At 31.0% G+C, this 22,207-nt stretch overlaps 2 protein-coding genes across 2 annotated transcripts; one reads left to right on the top strand and one right to left on the bottom strand.

The window, feature by feature from the left end:
• Window positions 1-386: 386 nt before the first annotated feature.
• On the bottom strand, window positions 387-9,809 carry HELRODRAFT_167764 (hypothetical protein; the record flags this gene model as incomplete). Its single annotated transcript, XM_009013503.1, has 9 exons — window positions 387-482; window positions 3,056-3,352; window positions 4,330-4,408; window positions 4,562-4,658; window positions 5,019-5,131; window positions 6,064-6,214; window positions 7,340-7,442; window positions 8,134-8,210; window positions 9,362-9,809. 9 exons carry the CDS (start codon window positions 9,807-9,809, stop codon window positions 387-389), a joined length of 1,461 nt encoding a protein of 486 aa, XP_009011751.1.
• Window positions 9,810-18,521: 8,712 nt separating this feature from the next.
• HELRODRAFT_167765 (hypothetical protein) lies at window positions 18,522-19,202 on the top strand (the record flags this gene model as incomplete). Its single annotated transcript, XM_009013504.1, has 2 exons — window positions 18,522-18,740; window positions 18,906-19,202. 2 exons carry the CDS (start codon window positions 18,522-18,524, stop codon window positions 19,200-19,202), a joined length of 516 nt encoding a protein of 171 aa, XP_009011752.1.
• Between the last annotated feature and the right edge of the window lie 3,005 nt (window positions 19,203-22,207).

Below are 22,207 nucleotides of genomic sequence, written 5' to 3' on the forward strand. Positions count from 1 at the left end.
AGGTAAAAGAAATTTTGTTTTGTTTTTTTGAATTCATGTTCTCAATTTAATCACTTGTGCATCTTCAAAAATTATATAAAAATACCTCAAAGTTGCATTTGCATCAGTCATAACATTTCTTTATTCAAAAACATTTCATTCAATATTTTCAGAACAAGGGAACAATTAGAGTTAAGAAGAAAAAAAATAATAATATTAATAATAATAACAAGAACATGAAAAAAATAAAAACATTAAAAAAATTCAACCTAAATATGATGCCTTGAATTCGAATAGCTGCGTAAATTTTCATATCAATGCTTATACGAGCGTAACATATGCCCAGGCATATTTCCTTGTTTAAGAAACGTTTTTATAGACATTATAAACATTTATTACTCCTGGCGTTAAATGCCCCGCACACATGTTCCATGTTTATGCCCACATCTACACTTTCGTCTGTCCGTGTGCTGTGCTGTCTGCGCATGTGTTTGCACGTGTGTCTGTGTGTGCGTGTGACTGTCCGTGAGTTTGCGTGTTGGTTTTTGCGGGCATATATGTGTATGAATCAACGTTGGTTCGTGATTGTGAGCGTGACCGTGTAACTGATTCAAATGCCATTACTTGAGAATATTTGTTTCTGGTATGAGAGTATTTAAAACAATTGGAACCAACAACGCATGTCAGTTGGAGGACGCCGTTTTGATTGGTAGGAAATATGTTTGGCTCCTGCATTCATCCTTAGGTAGGTAACCATGATTTCTGGTTAGCTGGCGACCTAATTTAAATTTGTTTTTCATTTAATGCCAGCCGTTTATTTCATTTTAATTTATAAAAATTGAATATATTTCAGACAGTATCAAAGAGTGTGCATCCAAAATTTAATTTATCAAATAGTTCAAAATTGTGAATTGATATTTGGTTGATGAAGTCTGAGGAAGCCTTCAATTCTGCGTATTACACTGTTGTTGTGCTACCGCTTGGACTCATGTATTCTTTGTTTATTCCTCTTAACATTTCACACTCTGATTTGTGGGACTTCAATTCGGTTTATTTCTCTTTGAAATAGCATCACTTTGTTTTCTCTTTCAAGTTCTGCTTTCTTTTTTGTTTGTTTTTTGCAGCAAAAACGAAATCACATTTGAATATTTCTAAAACAAACGAAGAGAAAACGCCAAAGAAAGAGGGAGAGAATATGAAAGAGAGAAATATAAAAAAGAGAGAGAGAGAATGAGGTGGAGAGGGATGGAGAGGGATGGAGAGAGATGGAGAGGGATGGAGAGGCGTGCGAGGTACACGCATGTTGGCAATCATAAACGATTATTCTTAACTTTATTTATATGGAGGTTCGTACCAACAAGTGATAAAGAAGAAAATAAAGAAAGATCGACTGAACGAACGATTGAATGGAGGAATGAACAAAAATCAATTGCAAACCGGTCACATAAACACGGAGATGCAAATAATTTTTCAATATTGAAGAATAAGATAACATCTCGTACATATTATTTTTTCATAAGTACCTATGTTCAACTTGTGTGTTTGTGCCAACTTGTGCTGGCTTGTGTTGTTGTTGCGTTGCTTCTTCAATGGTTGTTGTTGCAGTAAGATGTGTTGTTGTTGTTATTGTTGTGTTGCTGTTTCAATGTATCGTTGTTGAAATGTAATTTTTTGTTGTTGTTACTGTTAATATCGTCTTTTTGTTATTTCAATGTCTTGCTGCTGCAGTGTGATGTGTTTTTGTGATATGATGTTTATGTTGTTGATATTACTGCTTTTGCTTTTGTTGTTGTTGTGTTGTTGTTATTGCAATGTGTTGTGTCCTGTTGTTCTCGGCACGTTGTAGGTGATTTATGGTGTATTGTATTTTAATGCATTGTTTTGTGCCTTCTAGTTTTTTGTCGGAGTATCTTGAACGTTTTTGTTGTCTATGATATCATAATATTGTGTTGTATTGTGCTATCATTTGCTCGTCTTTTGTGATTTAGACGTTGTTCTTCTAATGGATTCGTTTTTATAATGTTTATGAGGGTTCATGCAGTTGTGTTGTGTAATGTTTCATTTTTGTTAATGCACAAGATCGTTTATTGCATAGCATGTGCTGTTGTATGGCAGGCAGTGTTGGCGTGTTGTTGTTGTGTTGTTGATACGTTGTTGTTGCAAGTTGAAGTTGATGGCAATTATTTTATGTCACCTAAATTTATCGCCAATGCTAATTTCTTTAACGAAGATGTTTGAGCAGTCAGAAGTTTTCACGTGCTAAACTAAGTTGTTCTCATATAACACGCCTGTAATGTTTTATAAAGTTGTTGTTAATCTTCATATTAACACTGATTGTATATAGATATACAACAATTTTTTATTCAATTTGAAAAATGTAGTAACTATGTTATGAAAAGTAATTGAATTTGTTGAGAGAAAAGTGTGACGAAACCGAAAGAACATGAAAGTTTGAAGTTTTAATTATTTGTTCACTATTTCAATGATTGATGTAAATTTTTTTATGGAACTTCACACAAAACATAGTCGTACCAATTTAATTGAAAACTCAAAAAAACATGAAATCTTCTACCGTGTACTGTTTGCCGAAAAAAACAAATGTTTTGATAGATTATTGCAAAATTGAATTTGCAGTAACGCAGGGCTGTCTGTTTGTCTGCTGCGAATGTTGTATTGTTTATGTTGTCAAAGGACATTTGACTTTTAATATGGCATAACGTGTCTATGACGGGAGAGTTGCTCCAGCTTCTTGTTCTTCCCGCGTTGCATATTGCCGCTCCTTTTCGTCGTCCATCAATAACGTGCTATCAGTTTTTGTAATGCTCGAAATTAAAAAAAAAATTTAAAAGCTCGATCAGTTTTTAATGAATAAACTTAAAAACATCTTTATTTATTTTCAAACAATTTCTTCGTTGTTTGATTTAACCGCATCTTCAATATTTTTTTTTGTATGTCGAATTAATGCCCAGTGTCTAATAACGTGAATCCATAGCAAAAGATAGAACTTTTAAAACATCCTTACGTGCAAATTTATAATAATTATATTTGAATGAGTAAGTCATATATAATTTCCAACTTTTAGTTTTATAATATCATCCGAGTCTATGTAGCCATCCAACTCCATGACATCTCGCAACATTATGGTGTCATACAACATTTTTGAAACGTCCAATGAATCGGTACCCAATTTTGTAATATCCAACATGATATCATTCAACATTAAGGTGTTATCCAACATTGTAGTATCATCAAACATTGTAGTATCATCCAAAATTGTAGTATCATCCAACATTATGGTATCATCCGAAATTGTAGCATCATCCAGCATTGTAGTATCATCCAACATTGAGATATCCTCCAACGTTATGTTCTTCTTGAACAATGTTCTGTTTATTATCATTGCGACGATCATCGAATGCATCCCACTCGCCGCGTCATTTGTTAACATTTACGCACGTGTAGTCCGTGAAATCAGATGAAGATTAAATCGGCAATTATAAAGTAGTCTTTGTGTTGTTGTGCTGGGCCGGTTTAGTCGTATATGAATTCGCTTGTTCAAATGTAGATCGTAATTCAGTATTTGAGTTTTTTTTTAAGAAGATGGCATAGAATTTGTATTAAAATAAATTTAGATTTTCATATGAATGTTTGCGATTTAAAAGATTTTAAAGATAAATGCAAACAAATTGAATAAATTAGTATTTTATAAAAAAAAATGTAATTACAATTTCCATTTTAAGTTAGTTAAGCAGTTTCGTTACTAACTAAACATGGATTTTACAAATTCTAAAATTTAATGAAATAGTTATACAAATACAACCCTCGCTCAAAAGTACAGATAAATAACTAAATTTATCATGTATCCGTCATTACTTTTGGGAGATATCGAGTTACCAGTATAATTAAGATAGCAAAAACACATATGGGAGATACTCACCTGACAGATGATGGATCACCATCACACTCTGACCATCACAATCACCACTACCATCTCAATATCATCATCATCGTTATCATCGTCATCACCATCATCATCATCATCGTGATCTTCTCCACCATCATTTTCCTCATCATCGCCATTCTCTCAAAATCATCATCGTTATCATTAACATCACCATCACTCTGAAAGCATGCTCTTATGTTGTTGACTATAAATGGTTAACCGCATTTACACACTAATTAGTTATAAAAGTTGTTTTTTTCTGACATGCAATGAGCTCCGGGTTTCTGTTTACAAGACTAATACTCATTTGAGACGGATATATGTATTAGTGTTTTGTTGAATAATATAAGATTGCTTTGAATATAGGGTTAATGAGTAAAAAATTTGAATAAATTAATTTGTCTAACATGTTTTTGAATTGGCTTGATGTTTATTTGTCCTGATATTGTCCAATAATGCAAAATATCTAGTATTTTTGCTAGCCTCCTGACAATGTATGATTGATGTAAAATTAAAAGTTGAATGGACATGCTACTATAAAATAAGACCAATGTCACATTTGGGTTCATCATCATCATCATAAAGATGAACTCTTCCACAATAACGATAGGATAATAATCATTAAAAACTACACCAAACTGTTCAGCGTTGTCGTACGATCCATTATCTAGCAACCGAGCCGATTGTCTTCGATGGGAATGTTTCTTATGTAGAACTGTGTGATCATTTAGGATATCTATATACATCGAATTTTCGACCGTTACAAAAAAATTTTAATATTCTGATATAATTACTATCGTCATATTTAAGTTTTGTTTTTTTTTTATTTTTCTTACAAAAGTGATAAACAAAACGTCATTATTATACTCAAATTCCCTCATTATCGTTTTTATGTCCAAAAAGGTTTTATTTTTCTTTTTTCTTTCAAGCTGTGGTGTCATCATCATTGCCACCATTTTCATAATTATACTTTCCGTTTGATCATCAGGTAAGTTATCGTCGTCATTCGATTTTCATTTTCGACATCATCATCATCATTTATCCTAAACATCATCATCACCATCATCACCATCATCATCATCATCATCGTCATCACCATCTTGTAGATGCATGGTTACCACAACCTCAAAACTCCGACATGACTTCTGTATAAATTTATGCTGACCTATAAGCTTGTGTGTCTGAGCTTTCGTGTGGTTGTAGTAGTTGCTGTTGTAGTTGTGGTGGTAGTTGTGGTGATGGTTTTGGTTGTAGTTGTGGTGAAAGTTGAGAATTAATTATTAAAAATAAATTTTATGCGATAATTACAGAAGACTCTTATTGTAATTAATGTAATCAAATCTAGATGAAATTTACACACATATCAACAATAGTACGAGTAGGAATGCTACAACTTAGGGCCACACATGTAGAAAACACCCATCAATTGCATTGTTTTGTAGATGGAAAGAAGTGTGAAGGGTGGCGACAAAAGCTAAACAAAAATTCAACATTCAGTTCAATTTCTTCCACTACGATTTCGTTTAACAATTTCCTCGTGCCTTCATTCCAAATGATGTGTTTCTTTTGTTATTTTGTTTTTGTTTTGCAATTTAAAGAGTGTTCAACTCTCATTTTAAATTGTTGTCGTTTTTGTCATTATGTTGTAACTAAGTTATGTTTAGGACTCAGGTATGAAAACTGTTTTGTTGTTTTTGTTGATGTTGTTGTATCAGGAATGTGGTTGTTGGTTTGTGAGGTGTTTGTTTGGGGATGTGTTTATAAAATTATGATTGAATAGAATGTAAATGTTTCTTACTAGGTGTCATTGCAACACATTTGTTCAATAATAATTTTGAGTTAATTGTGAAACCTCATTGAAATTATTAAATTGAGATAATTAATTTTGTCGTTTTATTTCAAAAGTTCTATAAATAAATTTTTTGAAAGACATTTCCAAAGATCCTAAAAATACGAGCAATGCAAAAATTCCTTTGGCACGAAAGCTCATACCATATTTTCCCAGTTTCCAATTATTTCCTCTGATATTTTTTCTTTTTGTGTTATTCATTTTTTGTATTATTTATACCATGCATGGACAGGTTTATGACCATACTTTACATCGCAAGAAACATTCGTTGCCGTTTTAAAATGTTACGCACCAGAAGTCATAGTAATAGTTGACGTTGTTGTAGCGGTTGTTGTTGTCTATTTTGCAGCTGTCTATGTTGCAGCTGTCTATCTTGCAGTTGTTTATGTTGTAGTGGTCTATGTTGCAGCTGTCTATGTTGCAGTTGCCTATGTTTCTGTTGTCTATGTTTCAGTCAGATGTTCATCCTGGTCGTCACTGAGGAATTTTCGTAAATCATTTTTTACCATTATTAAAAGAAATGACTGCTGCGGTTCCAAATTGCAGAATTGCATTGTACTGCTGAGTGTCTGATGATCTTCTCGTGAGATGTTTCTCGGAAGGAGAGAAAAAATAGTAATGACATCAATATATTGCTATTATTTTTATTTATTAATAATAATAAAGTGTTCATTAAAATTAAAAAAAACTTTAAATAATTGGCATAAACATACCGCCAGTTATTAATATTTTTCAGTAGCTTCATTTATTTTTGATCTGTAATATGTCGTAAATATTGACTTTTTAGCATGCAACAAAATACATTTTTAAACTTTCCACCAAGGAAGAACTTACCTGGACTCTTTCACTTACTCGAAAGAAAGCACGAAGATGGTTTGAAACAAGTTTGTTAAATGTACGTACGTGAGTGAATATCTAATTTTAATTTAGTTAAAAATTTATAAATGTATGCAGTAAAAAGTGAAATGTTTGTTGTAAGACGAAAGTTGAAGTAGCAGTGATGGTAACAAGCAGCTTAAACTTGGTAGTAGAAGCGGTGGTAGTGGTAACCTTATGAGGCGTTTAACCTTTCTGTACCTGTTATAATTTTCGTTCATAGGTGTCAGCAGTAGCTTGTAGTTTATGGCGGCGTTGATGTTATTTCTCGTTCCTTACGCTTAAATTATTGCTTCTTCTCCCTTTTCGTTCGTTTCGTATGAGATTCGATCGAACCGTTTCGAATTGTGTCGTTTTGCCACGTCGAAACATGCTTATTTACTTTTATGTAAAAGTGTTGAAAATAATTTTATGAGATTTCCATTTTTTATATAAACTTCAGTATAAAAAATTCAATTTTCATTTTAACAACCTGATTTTAATTTTTATAAAAGTTTTTTTTTTAAAAATGTGTTTAAACATACAGAATATTGTGCATTGTGTTGTAAATCTGTAGAGTGACTCTTCAAAAATGCTAATTGTGCTTCGTTTTGTTGGTAAAATGATGTTTCAACCGGCTTCCGAATAATCCGAATCATAAGAGTCAATCGGCTTCCGAATCATAAGAGTCAATTTTAGCTTATTTAACCAACCTACACAAAATTCACAAAGCGTGATTCTGTGATCAATGTTAAATGCTTTCCCAACGTAAAAAATGTATTTAGTTGTTAAAACTAGCTCAGCGTATAAATAATTCTATTTCATTTTTCTGAATATTTAAGCCATATTGAAACAGAAGTTTTATATTTTTATATTTGTCGACAAATGCTGCTGTGGCATCATCTTATGATAAGTTGCTAGTTCTGGAAAATAAGATGAAATAAACAGAAAAAACCATAAAAAACAATTTTTGGTTAGATCTCCAAGCAGAAAATAAAACAACATGCGATGTGACAAGCCGAAGTGACAAACTCCTCCTACTTATACTTCTTTCGTTAGCACACAACACGTAACCAACAAAAGAATCAACACAGAAAACAATTCAATTCATTTATTGATCTAATAATTAGCTAAAAACAACCACCCAAGAAACAAACTTTTCAACTAAATTTTTAAATTGGCAAAAAAATATTTTCCAACAAAAGAAGCAATACCGTGATTAACAATGTGATGCAAACGTGTCAATGAAAACATTGTTAAAGTCAAACGCGTCTGACAGTAAAGAGATATTTTACCAGCATAAATTTTGAGATCAACTTTTGAGAAATTTCATAAAATGTAATGAAACCAAAACTAGCTCAAAAAACATAAATCGATAGGTGTAGATACAAATACAAAATAATTAGAGCAAATGTTTCTCAAATTCTTCAACACAAAAAATTAAAAAACAAAAAAGAACTGAAAATCGAGAAAAGATTGCAGAAAAGAAATAAATAATTTTTCAAACTTTCACTTGGTCATTGTAAGGTCGAGGCCGGATGGTCATTGGTGCCTGTCTTTCTTTCAAATGCTTCCCTGCTTGCTCTGCTTTTTATGAGTTTGTTATTAGCGCTCATGATAAATGGGCAATTGTGCTGAAAACGTTCTTGGCTTTAATATCACTTTTATATTTATTTTCATAAAAATAGACTGAATAACGCGTTAATTGCTTGTCCAAATTATACATTCAAAGTTCTAAATCTATGAATCAAAAAATGTTATATAAGTTTATGTTAATATTACATTTTTCAATTGCATGTTTATAAAAGAATTGTTTTCAAAAATTTCAGAAATAATGTTTCTGAATTTTTTTTCTTCGTTAAATTTTTTTTGCAAAAAGTTATTTGGCGATGGTTTGAACAAAACGATTCCTGCTGTGATGTATATTGAGTGAATCCTGACGGTTTGTTCTAGTCTAATGAAAGAATATTTTATTTTTATTGTTCATCCATTTGATCTCCGAAAAAATTTAAACGGACGAAATAATATTTCTTATATTATATATAATATTAATATTCCTCAGTAGGCTAATGGTTTTAGCTTTTAATAAAAATATGCTTTGAAATAAATTTTTTTAATGAGAATCTTTTAGTTATTTTACTTTACTTTATTTTGACTTTGACCATATATGTTATTAAACAAAATTAACAAGTTGTAAACACGGACATATCATGGCAACGTTGGAATATTTTTTTCAAACAGGTTTATTCAGGAAAGTTAAAAATTTCATGAAATGAATATTAAAAAAGCAATGCTTTCAACTAAGTTAGTAGTACTCGACCAAAATAAAACACCAGTTAACGAAAATATTTCTTAGACAATAGTACATTCAAGACATTGAGAAAATAAACAATAACTACCGTACCAAAACATCAATTAAACATTGATACAGAAAATATCAATTTGAAGTTACCACATTTTAATAATAAACAAAATAAACAAAATTCATCTATTTTTTTCATCATTGGTGAACGACCATTCCCTGATCAAAACACCTTCGGGCCACGAATTATCTTGAGTAATCAAATTCACATATTTAGAATCGATGCATAGTCTAAAAGATATTGAAAGCAGGTTGTCTTTCGGCTTGACATCATCACTCCACCTCTTAAACGTAGGATAGCACAAAACCTTTTTAACATTGTTATAAGTTATTCAATCACATCAGCAGCTAAACATCTTGTGATATTACCAACTTGAAAAAATTTTTTCCGAATCAAAATTTTCAAGCCCTTGGGTTTCAGAAAACCCAATATATAATTTGGCAACGGTGTAGATCTTTTTTTTACGTGAAACCATAGTAATATCATCGACATCAATTATTTTATTAGGTTCACATTTATTTAACTTAGTTTTTACACTGTTAGATTCACATTTATTGCGATTATCCACAGCTAGTTTACTTCTAGCTTTGTTTATTACGTTGTTCAAATCTGTTCTTTTGCTACAACTTTTAAGTTGTTGTACAAACGTACCGCACCTGGTTGTAGCCTTCTGATAAATTGTGAATTGTTCTAGCTCATTAACATTTTCTTTAATGGAATTCAAAGTTTCAGCCTGATTTTCGATCTCCTCTGATCTTTCCGGTCCAATTTTCTTTGAAATTTGTTTATTTTCTAAGTCCGAAATCATTGTTTCACACATTATTATCTTACATAAATATACGGCCGCATAACGTGGTAATTTAGAAGTTAGATTTTTATCCCAAATATATTTGAAAACCTTAAAGAATTTTACTGAGATTTTTTCAGCGTCATTAAACAGCATCTACCTACTTTCAGACAGATTTTTAACAGTAAAAAACTTCTTTAGTGACACCAACAAGTGTTTATTATCTGTATCCGACCCAGTGTACATTATATAACATAGTAAATCATTCCGAGGAAGAAAGCGGTCATTTTTTCAAATTGTTTATTAAAATATTTTCTATCATTACATCATAAATCTTAAAAGAACATTGCCAGATCAAACTGGCAGATTATATGTGATGAAATCAGAGCAATCTGCAGGTGCAGCTTAAATTGATCAAAAAACTTTCAAAAAGATTAGATTTTTTAGAAATCTTGTTATTTATTTAAAAAAAGAATAAAAACTAAACAAACATTGTTCATGTTATGTTTTTATGTTCACGTTCATGCTCATATGCACGTTCATGCTCATGTTCACGTTCTTGTTCATGTTTACTTTCATTTTTATGTTCACGTTTTGATTTTTGTTATTTTTTTTTTAATTTAAAACGTTTTTTGCTAAGTCATGTCTACTAATTTTCACAATATTTGTGTCAGCCCAAGAACATAACAAGTGCATTTTATAATTTTCAATGTAATAATTGAAGTTTTAACTGATCAATTTCATGTCACTATTTCACTATTTACCGAGTTACGTAATGAAATAATAAATTTAAAAAAATAATTACTTAATTATTAATTTATTTCATCTTTTTGTTTAATGTCATTTATCTGTGAGAAGGCGCAAACGAATGGCACAATATCATCGGCAGCTGCTAGGCAAATGAGATGAAAAGACGAGAAAGCAGAAAAAGAGAAGGAAAGAGATAGATAGAAAAAAAAGAATAAAAAAAGAAAGATAATAAAGAGGGAGAGAGCAAAAGAGAGAGAGAGAGAGAGAGAGAGATGAGAGATCATAGATGAGGAGCATCGGAGCAGAACTAAATAAAACATCCGTTGAAAAATGTTCAGGCATGTTCTTCTCTAAATCAGTTAGTTGTCTGTTTTATCTCTTTCTATTCTTTCTTTCCTTCTCACTTGATTTTTTATCTTTATATTTTTCTCCTCCTAACTTCACCTTCTATTTATTTCATACAAATGATTGGTAATTAACTTGTTCATAAGATATTTTTCATTAATGAAAGGTTTTTTTTATTTTGATAAGAACCTTGACTGTATAAAATAGTTAGAAAATTTAGAAAACTTACTTTCATTTTCAACGTTTGATCAGTTTCGTCCGATATCCAACACAAATCAATGTTATGCAAATTCCCATATTGGTAGCTAGCAGTCTTTAATAATAAAAAAAATGTAGAATGCATATTGTCGACACAAATTGAATTACGAAAGAAACAGACGCTTCTGAAATGTTGTTGCGCCAATGAGCTTTGTTGCCATGTTGTGAACGTGCCTTCTTTTGTTCTTGCGGTTTGACAGCATTATGTTGAGGGTTGCAGCTGAAGTTGATTGTTTCTATTTCATGTTAATTATATTACTTATGAAAAAATGAAGAATGTTAGGCAACAGTACTGTAGTTAGACATGGTTTTAATTTATATTTGTGATAGTTAATATTTTAGTTAATTTTTATTCTTCAATAAACACAAAAACAAAGAAGCTTAAGCATTAGATAAGATAAACGATTGAAATAATTTTTAAGATGACAACATTTGATAACAACATGGCAGTTTTAAAACAATCGCAAAATGTTTATCAGGCCAATCCAATCACATCCTTGGCGTGGAAAAAGTAAGTTTCCTGAAAAAAAAATCGAAAATTATTTATTTGCGTTATTTAGCGACACAAGACGGAAAAGATTATGAATTAGATCGGCAGACAAGCTTTTTAATGTGGTTACGTAAAATTGGATTTCTGTTTTACATAAAGTTGCATGTAAAAAAAAGTTATCATGCAATCATTTTAGTAAATAAGAAATCCTCGATTGTATAATGAAGCTCTTTTTTTGTACAAAATCTAGCAAAAATTATTTTAGGTTTGAAAAATTGGTAGTAGTTAACTTGCATCAGTTTTTAATGCGGATCATTAGTACTCGTTGTTTATTCTGTTACTTTGGTCACCGAGTTAGCTGGTCACCGAGTTAGCTGGTCACCGAGTTAGCTAGTCACCGAGTTAGCTCAGTCGGTAGAAGTGACATGTCTTTCGCTGCTATAACGCGATGGCATGGTTCGTAGGCTCTCTGTCTAAATGCGTCGCGTGGTGTGGTTTAGATAGCTCAGTCTTTGCGAAGCGAACGTTTAATTTATATATAATTGTAGATATAGAACGACATGTAAGCAAAAATAGGAAAAATGAAACTCAAAAAATGATATCCTACTATTCAATAAATTAAAAACATTTTTCATTAATTTCAATTCAATAAAATGTTTTCACTGGTACCAAAAACGACTTTTAGTTTGATGATTCACGTGTTGAAAGTGTATTAGATTCATAGTAATTATTTTAAATATAAAAATATATTTAACACAAGAGTTTCAAATTTTAAGTTTTAGGTTTTAAAAAGTTAGACATATGATTTCAGCCAGCCCATATAATTAACATTACATTGAAACACATGCTGAAATTTTATTTAACAAAAGATTTTCAAATTATTTGTCCGTAATAAAAAAATTGAAATACTTCTGAAATCGCATGTTTAACATGAAACCGATTAAAGAGTAATTATATGTTATCAAAAATAACAAATACTTACTCAGAGGCAGATGTATGCTTTAAAGATATCAACCATGAATAATGAATGGCAAAGAAGGAAACCTTGTTAAGAAGTGGCTTGAGGTTATGTTCATTACATTGGTCCTGGTGTAGCTATTTTCATTTCAGTGTCAACGTATATAAGTCATGCCACCGTCCTACGCAACCACATCTAGACACAGATGTACATACATGCATGTTTGTAAATTTGCTTATGGTCTTTTATATGTGTGTACTACATGTGTGTGTGTGTGTGTTTGTGTTTGTGAGTGTTTGTGAGTGTTTGTGTGTGTGTTTGTGTGTCTGTATTTGTGTGTTGGTAAGTAGTATGTAACTTTGCGTGTGGGTGTATGTGTAAAAGCCTGTATATAATGAGAAAGATAAATAAACAAAAATAATAACTAAGAGGAGAGTAAGGAAGAAATATAGGGAAAAAAGTAAAAGATGAAGAAAATGATGGAGATAGTGAGAAAAGTTGTAAGTTGTTGATGTTTCCTTCATTCTCACAAATTGATAAATAAAACTTCATGGAAAGAATGTATGGATCGAAATACTTTTTGGCACAATCTTGCGATTTTCATCTTTTCATTTGGCAAACACAAATGACATGCTACAAAAAAAAATTATGAAAAGAAATCATATAGAAAGTATTTCATACTTTTTTCGGAGTTTTGAATAATTCTTTACGGTCATGAAAAGAGGAATGTGGCAATATTCATGCGACTGAATAGGAATGCTAAATATCTTTATGCTGAAATAACTTGGCCGTATAAAGCGAGTAAAAAGTGGTTTAAATGAAGATTGCTTTATACTCAAGTTTTATTTGGCTCATTCGTTTTATTATTCATTACGGGTTTATGCTCTAGAAAAAAGCTATGTTGGTTTCGTAGGAATTTGAACTTCATGATAAGAATATCGGGCTGGGTTATGTGGGAATAAAGTTAGTGTAAAGAAATACAAATTGGTAAAAATAAGAAAATACAATATTATATAAATTGCTCATTATTGGAAAAGATGTCTTACACCTAGTTAGGTACCTAAATATACCTGTGATCAATCGATCACACAAGAACAAATTATTGCAAAAAATTGTTTTCAAACCTAGTTTCGGAAACTATATTTTGAATAGAACAATATCTCACGAAGCTGCACAACAGAAAAACCAACACTATAGATTAATATTGTCTCGTGAATAGCCATTAAAACAATCATGAAAAAAACACCAGGTGAAATAAAAATAAATAACTACATTAACGAGAAACTCAATAAAAAGCGAAGTAACGACAGCGGCAACATCCGCAACAATAACGCCGGTGGCAATAACTTAAGCCAAATCTTAGAGTAACATCGCGAGGCGATAATGATGAAATAATAAAACTCTCTCACATTTGCATAATGACAACTTTGCCAGAGATTCAATCTGCTTATAAATGAACATTTTATACCAGCATCGACAATTAATTCAAATTATGATAATTTTTTCAGAAATAACAAATTATTTGTTACATTTAATAATTTATTAATTTGTAAGAAAACATCTGTCATCAATCGACTTTAAATTTTAAGCTAATCACTTTTGTATGTAAAGTATAGTTTATTTTCAACAAATTTATTCAATGAATAGTATATTTTGCGTATAAAATTTGCGTATAAAATATATATTTTAAATTCTATTATGGTCATCCTGCTTTCTTTTAATTTTCAATTTTGAGAAGCAAATAAAATTTCGATTCGTTTCGTTTCGTATGATAGAAAGAGTGATGACAATGTCTTATGAATGAATTTCATTAGATTTTCAATAATTTGTTGGTGATGGGTCGATTCCTTAGTAACCAGAACAACTTGATGGTTGTGATTTAAAACAAAAATTGAATTAAGTAACGACTTTATTAATAAATACGCGTGTGTGTGTTTGTGTGTTATTTTATTTATGGCAATGTGCTTGTCTGACAGTGAGTGGATGGAATGTGTACATAAACAAAAGTAAGATCATCAGTAGATCATCAGATCATCATTTTTTTTTATTTTTATATTATCAAGAGCGCCGAAAATATGAATCATGTATGTCATTGTGGGCAATAAATTTTCTGGACAAAATTAAATAACAAAATTTCAAAAATTTTCAACATTCCGTAAGGAAAAAGTTGATGATTTGTATTGCTATGAACACATATTTTTAAAAATTTTTAAGTTTGGCTTATATACCATCCTCAGCATTATTATTAAATAAATTAAGACTAATGAAAGATAATGTATTGTAGTAAAAAATTTATAAAGCTAGTATAAAAAGTTTGTTTTAGAAACGTACTTATGTTATTAGATACAAACTATTAAAATTTACAACATGATTCTTATGATTGTTTCTTCAACACAATTACAAATAAAAAAATTTCATTGTTCTTTTTTAAGACTGTGGAATGCACGATAATGTTTTTTTTTAATTCAGATAACAAAAATTTTGATCCAAATTTATTAGAAAACATTGAAAATTACAAAATATGCCAAACTTTTACACAACATCGAATCAAATTTGATGGACCTCACACAACACTGCACACAATTGAAATCACAAGTTGTTTTTTATATTCCTGCTTTATAAGATTACACCCGTCGTAAACTATGAAAGCCTGTCAGGGGACTCTCATTATACAATACACAACAATCATTTCGCCTGCCTCCGCCACCAATCGCGATGGTGGAGACTGCAGAAGATTTTAAATCAACGCGTCCGCAAATTTGTGATTCCATATTTTGTCTAGTTGTGTATTTATTTTGCGGCGCCAATTTAACAATTTTACATTAGTATCAACAGACAAGTTTCTGTCTTGGTTGTCATCGTTAAGGTTATATATTTCCTTTCCAACAACAATTTTTATAATTGTTTTACTGAAATTTAAAGTAATTTTATATACTTGTGTCACTTCATTAATGCTCCCAATTTGTGAGGCCGGTCTTGATAAGTTTTGGTAAGTTTTTATAAAAAGAGAATTGAAAGTATTGCTATAAATAAATTTGATATGCTATTTAATTTAAAAAAGTTATTTTATGAAATTAATGTGAATGAACATGTTTTATTATTTTTGTTATATTTTTTTTTCAAAAATATGTCAGTATAAGTTTGTAGGTAATGGTGAAAATGTTGGAGAAGCGTGGTTCACAAAAGCCAGAATGCGGCTGTTGTTGATGCTGCTTGGCGCCTGCTTCCAGATTTTATTTAGAGTTAAGCCTCAATTGAATTGTTCATTGAATGCAACTCATACAATATAGACAATCTAATCCCATGTAATTCTCACTCTATGTCGTTCAGATTTTTGTTTATTTCTTCCTTACGCGTCATGTTTTTTTTATAGTTTGGGAAGATTTTAATGTTTATGTTGCGGACTAAATGTTGGAAATGTTTATACATCCGTTGTTGTTGTTGTTGTAGCAGGTTGCAGCTAAAGTGACTTTTCATACTTTCATACTTGTTCACATTTCTAGTGATATTAAACGATGTGGCGTGATTATTATAAAGGATCTACCAATACAATGAATGCGGTGTCAACAGACGCGTAAGGTCCTGATTAAAATATCGGTTTGTGTCTAACGACAGCTGTAAATCTTCGTTCATCGTCCATTTTGCAGCTGTTGATTGGACAGAGTATCGTGTGATTCAGCCGAACGCAAAAAACAAAGTGAACAGATTTTCAAAGGTTCATTGGTGTTGTTACGAGGTTGTAGCATGATTACATGATAGCATGATACAGCTTGTGCTTCATTCCAATCATTTCATCCCAAAATTTTTTCCCGCAATTGCAAACGAAACTAGCAAACGTTTTGGTAAAAGTCAAAAATTAATTAAACCAGTAACATCTGTTATTATAACAAATTTAACAAAGACTAAATTTCAATTTTTGGTTTCAAACTATGTTGAGAAGCTCATAAACAAACCATTAAGAGTCAGAAACAATTTTTTTGAGTGGGTTTCTTAAGAAAGGTTGTTGACTGGCACGCAACAACAGAAAGTCTATTTGCATACATGCAACAATGACTGGCAATAATTTCAGCATCAATAGTCCCTTTTTGTGGGAGCAATGAATTGACTCGAATTTTTGTCATATTATTTTCACAAGTTATCTGTTTAACATATGAATGTCTGGCTAGGTGAATGAACAAATAAATGAATGAATAAAAGAATAATTAAAAATAGAATGAATGAATGGATGGATAGATGGAGGACTGGATATACAGGTAGATGGTTGGATGGAGGAATAGATGAATGGATGGGTGGATGAATGGATGGAGAAATGGATGGAGAAGTGGATGAATAAATGGATGGAGGAATGATCGATGAAAGACAAATGAACGATGGATTGTAGCTGGATAGATTGATCAAATGCAGAATCTGTGAGATGGGTTCTGTGATTGATGAGATGGACCGACCAAACTATTGTTACTCCATGTTCTCCCGATCACCATCTTCTATAAAATGTATATACACCTTTGCATGTATGCATATGGTATTATATATACATACTTACATATTGGTATGTATGTGAATGGTGTTTTTTATACATATATTTTATATACATACATACATATTGGTATATATATATATATATATATATATATATATATATATATATATATATATATTTACAAGAAACCATATTTATATAGTGTTGTATGAATTCTACCGAATTGTTGGCATTAATCAATTAAAAGTTAGACTTTTCCATTTTACGTTTTAGAATTTTTTGGAAATTTCAATTTATTGAAAATATAATTATTATTCAAGTTCATCATCATGCAAATTTAATAAAAATGCTGTCATCCAAATTTACCAAACAGTTAGGCTTTATTTCGATTTTTTCAAGAATCCTTTTCAGTGCATTAGATATCAATAAACCCTAAATAAACATCCAACAAAGAATGAAAACACCATTACCAACTCAACGCCATATTGCTAACTTCAATAACAATGAAGAACAAAGATGAAGAATACGACACCAATTAAGTAACTCTCCATGCTAAAATACTAACTTTGCTTGTTTAAAGAAACTATATAAACCGAACCTGCTCTGTATATTCAATAAATTGAACAGTTTCCAGAAAACTCTAGTAAAACAATATTTGTTTGTTTTCATACACATACCAAACCTATTTTCTAACAAAATTATTTTCAATTTAAAGGAAAGCTTAATTTTGCTCAAAAGGAAATAATAATAATTAATATAAATATTTAAATTGATGCTATGAGTTGCAGTTATGAAGTTGGTTTTTCATATTTTTTCAAGAGGATCATATCTTTTCATAAGGATTTGTTGTTCTTGGGGGGAAAATATTGAATTTTATTGTTTACAAGGAAGAGTGATTAAGTTTAAGCGCTCCTGCCATCGTAAAGAAGAAAAGTTCATTTAAGTGAGTAGATGTTTTTTGTGAAGGTTCTAATTCTTCATCGTGACTGCTGTAAAAAAAAGGCCCGCTTCAGATGGTTACCATAGTTAAGTTAATTTATTTTATGTTCTGCGTAAGCTTAAAGTAACATACGAACTTCTATACAAAGTTATACTTCTGCTTGTGTTTAGATGGTGTATTTAAATAAAAACAATAATAGAAAAAAAAACAATAAAGAAATTTATTAATTTATTCTTTTTTGGGGAATTTAATCTTTTTGAAACTGTATAACAAGTTTAATTGAAAATCAATAAAGCCAGAAATAACAAACCACCATATAAGTTAGTGAATATAATAAATGCCCAAAAAGAGACCAAATAAACCATGGAAGAAAAGCTGAATGAAAAGTTGAGCTATAAAAAAATGAATGAAGGAATGAGAGAAGAAAACGAAGAAACGGATGATTAGACACGGGCGAATGAATGGAAGAAGGAACAAATGAATGAATAAATTAAAGCCCTCTCATTGACGATGTTGACAATGAAATGGTCGCCTTGCAATGTTATTTGCATATGAATAGATCCAACATCATCGCCCCTGCCAAGAAGCACTGCACTAGCAGTTCCACTTCAACTTTCCTACGCATTATAACAAAGAAAGCAAGGAGAAGAAAAGGAAACGGGAACAATTTATTGAAACAGCCAAGTAAGCATGCATACATTGGCACGTGTTTCGCAGTTCTTGACAATCACATATTCATACATGTACGCATATAAGAACAATTCGTGTAAACTAGAAAATGATGTATAATTTTGCGAGTGCTTGCGTTGTTTGTGCAACAATTCCTTGACGGGACTGCGATTTTAAAAGACAGATTATTAAAATTTTCATCAATGCACATGTTGTTGATGACTTCAAAATAAATTTAGTTTGTCCACGTTATTATTGCTGTCATGGTTATCATTCAAATATTCAGTGGTTACAGCGATGTTGTTAGTGTTGATTCAAGTGTTGTTGATGTTGTGGTCGACTTTGACGTTGCAATTTATTTTCAAGAGCAAACTTTATATTTCATACAATTATGCATGTGCATATGCATGCTACGTCATGAAACCAACAGCGCGACACAACTTTATTACGTCATCATGGAGTGCGATACAATCTATCGTTGCGTGTGGCACGGACCATTTATAAACAACAAGCTCCTTGCCTCGTCAGCATCATAATCACCTTCTTCAACGACAACTGCTTCCCCGTGTAGCGATAATGTTTTATGTCCGAAACGTTCTACAACAGAGGAACAAATTATTCCAGTTTTACGTATCAGCAACAGTTCATGTGCATAACGTTTTGAAAAACGAATTCGTTTGTTATAACTTATTTCGCTAACATTTTAGAAAATGACTCTACTGAGTAACAAATATTTTGTCGGAAGGAAACTTTTTATTATGGCTGTAGATCTTTTGGATAATGGATAAATGACGCCATAAAAACCACTAAAAATTATGATTATGACGTCCTTATAGATCAATTTTTTTAACTTTATAAGAGTTCAAGTTTAAAGTTTAAACGATAAGGAGAAAAATGAGCGTCAAGACGAATGTAACAATGACAACCACTCATCATCATAATATTGACGTGAGGGTTGTCTTTCCATAAACAAATCAATTTAATATTAATTTATTCTCCCTGCCAAAAGTTTTTTTCTTTCACTAAAATGTATCTGAATAAAATGAAAAATTTAATGAACAAAATTGGCATTTAATTTCCTCTTGGCTGTTTTTTAAAAAAATTGGTTTGAAAATTTAAATTTTACATTTCACGCTGTCTGCATCAGACGATGTTATTTTACAACAGGATTTCCACAGAAAATTTAACGTAACGTTTTAATTTCTGATTTTATAATTGTTAATCAATAATTTTTTCAGCTGAAACCTAATTTCAGGTCGCCAAAACCGAAGACAATTTAGAAGACTATTTGGGATTTTTTATTATTCTTTAAAAAATCAAAATCTGACAAAGACAGAAACTGTTACAGCATGCAAGGCAATAGTATAAGATGATGACGAAAAACAAATAATCATCATCACCCTCTTCATCATCTTCATCATCATCCTCTCGTCTTAATCATCCTCTTCATCATCATCTTCATCATCTTCTTCATCATCGTCTTCCACTTCATCATCAACATCGTCTTCGTTGCCATCACCGAGCAACATCATCATTGATAACGACACCATTATTCGCCACAAATCACCATTACTCTTTGAATAAATGCAACATATTCGCGATGAATTTAACGGGGTCGTATCAGCGCATTCATCATCGTCTCTCCTGTTTTTCATTTTCTTCGCCACATCATTTATTCATTCCACATTTTTTTATTACTAGCTTTGCCATCATTGCAATTTTTTCATATTTTTCCATCACGTTTCCTTATTTTTAACGTTTACATTGGTTATATTACATTTCAAAAACAGTCTTCTCTTCATCTCAACTTTTACCATTTCCCAACTTTTTATAAAACATTTCAAAATGAACAAACAGACAAAGTCGGATCTCATTGTTTTGATAATTCGTGCAGTAATTGTTGAAATTAAAATATTCCCGAATTTTGTAATTTTTCGTTCAGACAAAATAAATGAAACTTTATGCAATAACTAAATTATATGGATAAATATGCGTGTGTGTGTGTGTGTATTAATTTGCGTTTGTATGTGCTTATGTTGATGTATGTCTACTATTCTTTGTCTATGTCTATTGCGTCTATGTATGTCTACAATTTTGTATCCTTTCGTAGAACTTGTACAGTGCTTATATATTATTCAATTATCAATATATATTATAAATCTAACATTGCAACTTTTAACCCGGACACCATGTTTGCGGTTAGATTAAGCGGGTTTTTGTTTACTCTATGGTCCGATTAAACGAACTAAGTAAAACTTGCTGAGTTACTTTATGGGATTTATCAAGTACACAATAAACGACCAGTAGTCCAATTAACCGGGCTTTTTACCACTTTCAAATGAATTCAACTAATTAAACATCTTTTTTGATAATTTTAAACTTCTAAGTACAACTTCAATTTGGCAATAAAAATCATTTCAGGAGGTTTCCTTGATCGTTTAATTTTTTTCACCTGACCAATCTTTTTGATGACATTGTTTATTATTCAACTGAACATTTTCTATTTCTTTGTAGCTCGTTAATCTTGGATTTCAAAACAAATTTGTTTCTCTGAAAACATTCATCTCCGGCTGCATGCTTTTACTTCGTTCACAAATTTCCTAATATTGAAAAAAACTATTGAAAATTTAAAAAAAAAATATTTCAACGTAATGTAAAACCCCAAAAACAAAAACTAAACGCGAAAGTAAGGCAAAGATTTTTTTGAACCCAAAAGACCTTTTAATCAAATTTGAATATCAATAATCAAATTTGAGAGGAACGTCGAATGGATTGAATTGAAACAAATTGTACTTTAACTGCAAATTAGACAAATTTCTAGAACCGTTAAAAAAGTGTTTTAGTAAAAAAAATATTTAAATGGGTATTGCTGAAAAAACATAAAAAGTTTGATTGTATTTTTAATAGCCCTAAAAATCTTAACACATCTAAAGAAATTCAATTTTAAAAATTTAAAGTGATGCATTAGTTTTGAATAAAATAACAAGGTAAAAATATTTTCATGGGTTTTTAAAAAAGTAGAATTTATTATTTCAGCTGTATTAATAATAATTAAATAACTTTAAAAAACTACTCCGCTTGTTTCAAGTAAACAAAATGTTCGTAAAAACCTTCACAGACTCTGAATAGCAAAAAAACATCGCTAAAAAGTAATCACGTTTTGAATAATGAATAAATTGAATGTGAAGCAGCAGTTGATGTGATTGGCAGTAGCGTGGTTAAAATGGGACGACGAAGACACGAAGGAGGAACAGCAACAGCAGGGATATGGAGAGCCTCTGTGATCCCAAATGAAGCATATAAGAAGAGACAGTGCCATTCATCTTCCGCCTTTTTTCATGAGATTGTATTTAACACTGAAATTTGCTCAAGCGTTCAAAATGACTGGCACACTCTCAACACATTTGTGGACGTGACGAAACATCAGAGCTCACGGACATGCACACATTTTAAACATGCACAAACCTTAAACATGCACACATCAGACATGAAGGCGCTCAGGTTTTCTTAATCGTATATATGAGACGACATTATGGTTGGC

The sequence above is a fragment of the Helobdella robusta genome (genome assembly GCF_000326865.2).
Source record: "Helobdella robusta unplaced genomic scaffold HELROscaffold_12, whole genome shotgun sequence".
Classification (NCBI taxonomy): Eukaryota; Metazoa; Annelida; class Clitellata; order Rhynchobdellida; family Glossiphoniidae; genus Helobdella; species Helobdella robusta.